At 56.7% G+C, this 7916-nt stretch overlaps 1 protein-coding gene across 2 annotated transcripts; it reads right to left on the minus strand.

Moving 5' to 3' along the window:
* Window positions 1-250: 250 nt before the first annotated feature.
* LOC124226610 (protein DGCR6) lies at window positions 251-6952 on the minus strand. 2 transcript variants are annotated; one of them, XM_046640059.1, is made up of 5 exons: window positions 6066-6952; window positions 5823-5983; window positions 1848-1948; window positions 1337-1477; window positions 251-930 (listed from the first exon to the last, which is right to left on the minus strand). In XM_046640059.1, the coding sequence occupies exons 1-5, from the start codon at window positions 6173-6175 to the stop codon at window positions 616-618; spliced, it is 828 nt and encodes a 275-aa protein (XP_046496015.1). In that variant the 5' UTR covers window positions 6176-6952; the 3' UTR covers window positions 251-615. The 2 variants fall into 2 exon arrangements, with proteins under 2 accessions (XP_046496015.1, XP_046496016.1); XM_046640060.1 differs by having other exon boundaries at window positions 251-815; window positions 6066-6918.
* Between the last annotated feature and the right edge of the window lie 964 nt (window positions 6953-7916).

A 7916-nucleotide genomic window follows, 5' to 3' on the forward strand; every position in this document is an offset into this window, starting at 1 on the left:
CCTCCAGCCCCACAGAGCTGACTGGATATGGTCCTAGTACCCTGGGGCTTCCCCCAGGGGAAAAGGTGGTAAGGCTGGGCCTGCAGCTGCATGGGGCAGCCCTCGGTGGCAGGGGGGGCGGGTGCCCCAGGGAAGGGCCTCTGTGACATGGGGGTTGGGAGCATCCTCTGCAGGCCACAGAGCTGCCAGGCAAGGGCCCTAGTTGGGCCCTGGTCGCAGCAGGCACCACAGAGCTCTCACACGAGCCACATGCAGGCCATCCTGAGGCGTCTTTATTCTCTGGGTCATACAGGCCTTCAGCCTTGGAGCCTCTCCCACTTGGAGGCTGCATCTGTCAGGGGGTAAGGGGGTGAGACCAGAACAAGCACGAAGCCTGGCCATGGCAGAGGGCGGGATGTGCCTGGTGCAGTGAGGTGCTAGGACCTCCAGCCCCACTCTTCAGCCAGCTCTGGGGAGACAACTGGCAGGCTGGGCCCCCTCTGCCCTTTACCACACACACCATGCTAGCTTTGGACAAAACAAACCCAGACGAAGATGGGTGGCAGGTGCAGCCAGGGTCCACCTGGCCTCTCCTCAGAGGGCGAGCCGTCCTGCAGGCAGCTGGGGCGGTGGTGGTCAGATGTCAGGAAGATGAGCTCCACTCAGCTTGCTATTGGCTGTGGTGACAGCGGGACAGGGCAGTCTTCCCAGCCATGATGGGCAGTGGGGTAATTTGCAGGGACCCCACCTGGTCACAGGGCTGCACCCCCTGCCTGGCAGCCCCTCTGCTGCAGCTTCCGGATGAGTTCCAACAGGTTCATCTGCAGCGTCAGCTCCTGGGATGCAGAGGGGCCGCTGAGAGGCCAGAGGTACAACTGGTCCCCTTTTGCCCTGGCAAAGGCTACAGGCAGAAGCCTCCTTTTCCCAAGGGCCAGAGGCCGATATCAGGGCCTAGAGGGTACGAGACAGTGAGCCCATGAGGCTGACTTGCTGTGAAGCCTGGCCATGGCCTGCCAGAATGGGGCAGAAGCTGGGACGCTACCCCGTAGCAGGGCCTGCAGTCGCCGGGCTCAGCGCACACAGAGGTGTACGCAGCGGGAGCAGATGAGGGCCCTGCAGGGCGCAGCAGGTCTGGGGAAGGTGGGCAATGCCCCTGCCAGGAGCAGTTCACCCTCCTGTGGGCAGAGGCAGTGAGACTGGCCTCTGTGTTGAACACAGCACCGAGGCCCTTCCTGGAGCCTAACACACCACGCCACAGCCCCTGCCAAGGCCTGGCTCCCCGGAGACCAGCCGGATGGGTTGGGCTTTTGGAGACCAGCTCTCCCAGGCTGTGCCAGGGCAGGCCTGGGGCACTGACCTGTGGGTTGGTGGTCACATAGAAGCCGGTGACCCCCGCCTTCTCCAGTGTGCTCTGCTGGTCCGCCACTTTCCGGTCCAGCTCCAGGACGATCTTTTGGTCCATCGCCCGTTGCTCCTCGCGAATTCGGTGCTCCACTGCCTGCCGCGGTGAGGGTGGCTCAGCCCCTTGCCCATCAAAGCCTCAAACACACCTTCCTGGCCTACCACTTCCTCCGAGGCCACGGGGCACAACAGCGCCCACTGAGCACTGCCCTGCGCAGGCCCAGCCCACGAGGAAATGCAGTCCTGAGGAGCAGGTGGAGGGGAGCGAGGGGATCACACACACTCTCCTCTGTCCCGCGCACTCCAACCTCCCATGGTGAAGAGAACATGCAGGGATGCACCAGGCCTCCAGTGGCCCACCCCAGGCTGAGGCCCAGGGCAGCCAGCAGCTCCCAAGCCACTTGAGCCCCTCCATCACGGCCCAGGCAGCAGAGCCCAGGTGGTACCCACCCTGCCCACGCTCCTACCTCTAGCTCACGCTGCTGAGCTGCCTGGAGCACAGGCAAGTTGTGGGGCCGGCAGGCCTGCTGGGCTTCCTGGTGCTTCTGCCGCAGCGCCTGCCTCAGCACTAGGAGGGGAGGAGAACAGAGAGAGAGCACTAGGAGGGGCTGAGAACGACGGGGAGGGGCCGAGAACGACGGGGAGGGGCCAGGAACACCTCCCACCTGAGCACCTGCCCCAGCTGTCCCATCAAAGGGCAGCTAGGCCAAAGGTGTAGACATGAGGCCCCATTTGATGATCCAGCTTGCCTAAAGCCCCCCACTGGAAGCTGGGTGAAGCTCTGGGGGACACCTAGCCCCCCAGCCCACTCATTCCTGCCTGCACACAGGGCAGGGCCCTTCCCAGCATCAAGGCTCCAGGGGACTCTGGAAGGCACAGGGCACTAGAGGAGGTGAGGCAGGGCAGGCTGGCATAGGGGTGGGAAATTGTGGTCTGGAGGCTTCTGGGCTCAGATGGCCACAGGCCAGCAATCCTGGGTATAACCTGCCCAGCATCCATAGGATATCCAGTGCTGTCCAGAAGACCAAAAGGCAAAGGCCTGGAAAAGGAGGCAGTGGTCAGGGGTCGCTGTGCCTGAGCATGGTGTGGCCTCTGCCCAGCAGTGGGGGTAGTGTCACTCCCTGCTCAGTGCTGGCCCTCAGGGTAGGCAGAGCCGCCCTGCCCCATACACAGCTCCCAGAGGGAGGAGGGTGGGCACAGACCTTGGGAGGCCAAGGATGTGATGAGCCAGCAGAAGCCATATGCTGAGGAGTCTGTTGGTGCTCTGAGAGGGGCTCACCATGGCCACTGAGCAAAGCTCCCATGGTCCCTACTAAATTGTACCATGGATACAAGCATGTGCAAAATTGTCCAGACTGATAGGACTGGACAGAGGAGAGAGGTATTATGGGATGGAAGGAAACCAATCACAAAACAGAATACTCACTACGCAGCCAAATCCTAGACCAGCAAGTGGCAAGATCACCATATGGAGGGGTCCCCAGCCGTAAGGGAACACGGACCCAATACTCATCCGAGGCAGACACCTCACATCACAGCCCTTCTCAGGGAGGCCCTGAGGTCCCCTGCCAGGAGTCTGGCACTGCTGCGCTCACAGCCTTGCCCAATCTCCTGTTCCCTGGTATTTTGTAAGCATCTCGGCTATGGCATTTATCACATTAAATGAGTCTGAAACCAAGAGCCACCCTCAAGACATTTCCATAAACACAGGGGCAAGGAAGAGGCTCCCTGGTGAACGTTTACACCACGTGGCGCCGATTCAAGAAGACAGCTCAGTGCAGGGAAACGAATCCACTCCACTCCTCTATCAGCTGTTGCTACAATTCCCAGGTCAACTCTCAGATGCCACTGGGCGAGCAACCAGAGGGGAGCAGAGGCCTGCGCCCGCTGCTCAGGTGGGAGGGGCCTGGCTCAGTGAGGAGGGAGGAAAGCAACGGCTGCCAGGCACCACCTGCTAAATCAGAGGGAAGGAAAAGCAGAAAGTCACAGGCTGCTCACCCATGGCTGGCAGCACCAAAATCTGCCTGAACCTGCCACCCGCATTCGGCAGAGCCTCAGTCAAAGGCAGGAGTGGGAGAGCTTTATGGTGGCAAAAAGAGAAGGTCTGGCCCAACAAGAGGTTGTTGGCGTGGGGAAGCTGGAGGCGGGGGGCTGACAGGAGAGGGACTGAAGCAGGGAAAGAACAAGAAAAGATGAGCCTGAACACCCTCCTGTATCAGAAAGCCAGGAAGTGCTCAAAGAACGATGGGGACACATGAAAAGGGCACAGGAGCCAGCCTGAAGTTCTCCCAACAGCCAATGTGGAACAATTGAGCATTAAAAACAATGAGCTGGGGGGGCTGGCCCCGTGGCCGAGTGGTTAAGTTCGCGCCCTCCGCTGCAGGAGGCCCAGTGTTTCGTTGGTTCGAATCCTGGGCGCGGACATGGCACCGCTCATCAAACCTCGCTGAGGCAGCGTCCCACATGCCACAACTAGAAGGACCCACAACGAAGAATATACAACTATGTACTGGGGGGCTTTGGGGAGAAAAAGGAAAAAAAAATACAATCTTTAAAAGAAAAAACCAATGAGCTGTGTACTTTGTATGCAGCCGATAGCTCAATAAAAATGTTTGCAAAGACACCACCCACTCAGGGTGGAAGTAAGACCAATTCTACACAAACTCTTCTGAAAAACTGAAGAGAACACTTCCCAACTCACCCCATGAAGCGAGCATTACCCTAATACCCAAACCAGACAAAGATATTACAGGAAAACTACAGACCAATGTCCATGTTGAACACAGATGCAAAAATTCTTAACAAGATTATACAAATTCAGTCCAACATAGAGAAAAAGGATAATACATCATGACCAAGGAAGATGCCTCCCAGGAATACAGTTTATCCCAGGAATTAAACAAGTCAGTGCAATTCACCATAGTAACCAAAAATCCACGTGATCATCTCAATAGGTGCAGAGAAAAGATTTGACAAAACACAACATCCGTTTCTGGTAGAAGCACTAATCCTGGGGCAAACGCACATCGCCAGCCCCCTTAGGGAAGGGACTTGGCATCACTAGGAGGAATTTTTGCCACAAACGTTTCACCTGTGTATTATTAGGCCTCTATGTGCTGTTCAGTTTACAGGAAACACCGAGGGTAGAGAAACAGGTTAAATGACAGCATGAGGAAGCAATCCGACCAATTCAGAGTGGGGACTTCCTACAGGTAGAATGCCCTGAACTTCTGAAAAAGTCAACGCCACAATAAATGATGGCGACTTTTCCAGAAATAGAGAGACCAAAGTAACCAAATGCAATGCATAACTGTAACGTACACTGGACCCTTATAAAGTGAAGACAATTTGAGAGACGTGAAGTAATTCCACTGTGGACTGAATGTCAGAAGATTCCTGGAATAATTAATCCCTCAGGAAGTTGTCCACTGTGGTTATGTAAGACAGTGTTCTTGTTGTCAAGAGCTGGTTCTCAATCCTGTGCCAAGGCTGGCCCCCAAGGATGTCTGCAGACATTTTTGGTTGTCACGACTGGGGGAGGGTGCCTCTGTCATCTAATGGGTAGAAACCAGGGATGTTGCTAAACGTACTGCAATTCACAGGATGCTACTTCACCATCAAGACTGGTCTAGCCACCAATGTCAACAGTGCTGCGGTTGAAAATCCTGGTCTAGAGGAATGCTGAAGACTCCAGGTGAAACCCTTTGGTGTTGCACATATTTAGGGGTTGACAAAATGTTAATTATCGGATCTAGCTGGAGAGCATACGGGTATTCATTATACTATTCTTCCAAATTTTCTAAATGTTCGAACTTTTTTTTATAAATAAGTTGGGGAAAAATAACAAAGCTGGGAAAGCTGCTCAGCATACCCTGCAAGAGGGAGCTCCGGAGCCCCAGAGTGGAACGTCTGGGAGGGGCCAAGGCTCATGAGGCTGTGGCCAAGCGTGTGGCTCCAGGGGGGAAGTTTTCAGGTACCGGAGGGCACAGTGCGTGGGAATTCGACGCACAGGTGGTGTGCGGCTCTGCGCCGCTGGAGGGCACTGACCGTAAACGGAGCTGCAGAGCTGTCAACACTGAGGGGCATCACTGGGGGCTGACAACCACTACGCGGACGGCCGCCACGAGGATCTGCCCGTGGGCCGACCAAGCACCGAGGCCTTGGGCCGTCCTGCTGGGAAGAGAGTAGGGGCACGAGGAAACCCGAGCAAGGAGCTTCTGGATGTTATGCTCAAAGGGGACCGTGCAACTGACAAAATTGGCTTGACTCATCTGTCACCAAAAAAGCGCTGGCAAAGGCTCTGCGCCCTTGATCTGGCCAATTTTAGGGACTTCTTCCGAGCGACCCCCAGGGAAGGGCTCAGCTTGCACAGAGACGGAGAGCGCCCTGGGCAGGCCGAGCTCCCGGAGGAGGAGGGCGCGCCGCCCCGCCGCCCCGCGCACCTCGGTGCTCGTTCTGCAGCCGCAGGCGCTGGTTGTACAGGCTCTTCTCGGTGAGGTGCTGGATCTCCAGCAGTCCCTGCACGATCTCGAACACCGTGCCGTCGAGGAGCGCCAGGGCCAGGTCGCTGAGCGTGGTGTAGGACAGGCGCTGCTGGAAGGAGCTGCGGCAAGGCGCGCGGTGAGCGCGGGCGGGACCAGGCCGCCTCGGCCGCCCGCCCGCCCGCCAGCCCCGCGGCCGCGCACCTGGGCAGCTCCTTGACCAGGCTCTGCAGCGCCGACAGCAACTGGTAGTGCCGCTCCTGCTGCCGGGCCCCGTCCACCGCCTCCTCCAGGGCGCCCGCGTAGCGCTCCATGGTGCCCGAGCCCCGCCAGCCGCTGCCGGCAGCAACACGCACGCCCCTCCTCAGTCCTGAGCGCGGTGCGCCCCGCTCCTTACGTCATCCCGAGCGCGCCTGCCACGCCCCCTTTTACGACAGTTCTGAGCACGGCCCGGCCTGCCTTTTGCGTCGTCGGGAGCTACGCTCGCTCGGTCCTTCTGAGGCTCCCAGGAGGGTCCTGCATTGTCCCCGCCCCTTACTCTGGCCCTCACGCTCATGAGACCTCCGGGGAGTAACTCCACAGCCTCCAAGTCGCAAGATTTTGACGTAGCTTCACAGAGTAAGCTCCGGCCTGCGCCCCAGGCCCAACTCGCGTCTCGGAGGGGGCAGCGCTGGGCTCGTATTGCGCATGCGTCGCGGGGGCGGCCTGGAGCCGCCATGTCCTGGCCTCTCGCTCTACCGGGAAGCGCTTGAGTCTTTGAACCCCGAGGTCGTCAGTACAAGCGGCGTGACCTCCAGCCAGCTTCGTCACCTTCCAGCCTCAGTCTTGTCTTCCGCTTGCGCGGCGGCGGTCCAGACCTCCTGTCCCGCGGGCCTCTCCTGCCGGGCCGGATGCTGCTGCCCGGGCGATCGGCAGGGCAGGGCCTGCGTCCCCCACCCTCGGCCTCGTGGGCGTGGAGAAGTAAACCTGGCCCAAAGCCTCATCCCAACCTTGAGGATACATTCCCTGGAATCCACAATTATACTTTCTATAAGTCACAAAAATCTACAAAAGAAAATTCAGACGGCTGTCAACGAAAATAATCTGTAACCAATCTATAAATGAAAATTTGGGTGAGTTTATTCTGAGCTGAAATCTGAGGACCATGGCCCGGGGCCTTTCTTCCCGAAGGAAGAAAGGGCACCGAAGAAGTGGGGTGCACAGTGGTTATATACCCCGAGAGAGGATGTTTCACATAGGATTGAAATGTCCATTGTCGACGAAGATAATCCATAACCAATCTATAAATGAAAATTTGGGTGAGTTTATTCTGAGCTTAAATCTTAGGATTATAACCCGGGAGAGTCTTTCCACGAAGCAACAGAGCACTCCAAAGAAGTGGGGGTACACAGGGTGGTTATATATCCTCAAAGAGTATGTTTCACATGTGATTGAAATGGTCCCTTTTACAATAGTCATGAGGCTGCTCTGTCAGCACAGCAATTGATGGAAACGGTAGATAGGTCTGCTGTCTTAGTGAACGCCGTGGGGTGGCAGGTGTGTTGCCTCGGGCTGGGCGGTCACAGATGAGCGCTGCAATGGGTTCCCAGCCTAAAGAAAGATGCTTAATCTTTAAGGAGATGCCAACGTTGGGAGAGGGAGAGAAGTTGCACCTTTATCTCAAGGGCCTTTTGCTCTTGCCATAGGGAATCTCTAAAGCAGATATACAATGCACGCTCAATGGCCTCGGTCAGGCCCTTTTGGAAAGACAAGGTCAGGCTGAATTAGGTTTACACAAAATGGCTTCTTCATATACTCCAATATATCCTATTACTTGCCATTTTTATTTGCCACCGTTTTACAATAGTCCTGAGACTGCTCTGTCGGCACAGCAATTGATGGAAATAGCAGGTAGGTTTGCTGTCTCAGTGAACACAGCAGGGTGGCAGTCTGCTGTCTCAAAGCTGGGTGGTCACAGCTGAGCGCTGCAATCAGTTCCTACCCTAAGGAAAGATGCTTAATCTTTAAGGAAATGCTGATATTGGGAGGGGGAGGGAAGTTGCACCTTTATCTCAA

The sequence above is a fragment of the Equus quagga genome, chromosome 15 (assembly GCF_021613505.1).
Source record: "Equus quagga isolate Etosha38 chromosome 15, UCLA_HA_Equagga_1.0, whole genome shotgun sequence".
In the NCBI taxonomy this organism is placed as follows: Eukaryota; Metazoa; Chordata; class Mammalia; order Perissodactyla; family Equidae; genus Equus; species Equus quagga.

Excerpts from the sequence above, each read along its gene's own strand:
- LOC124226610 (XM_046640059.1), bottom strand. The coding sequence starts at position 6,175 with ATGGAGCGCTACGCGGGCGCCCTGGAGGAGGCGGTGGACGGGGCCCGG. Across the intron at positions 5,984-6,065 it reads CTGGTCAAGGAGCTGCCCAG|CTCCTTCCAGCAGCGCCTGT; the intron begins GTGCGCGGCCGC and ends GCCTTGCCGCAG. Across the intron at positions 1,949-5,822 it reads GCTGCAGAACGAGCACCGAG|TGCTGAGGCAGGCGCTGCGG; the intron begins GTGCGCGGGGCG and ends CTCCCCTCCTAG.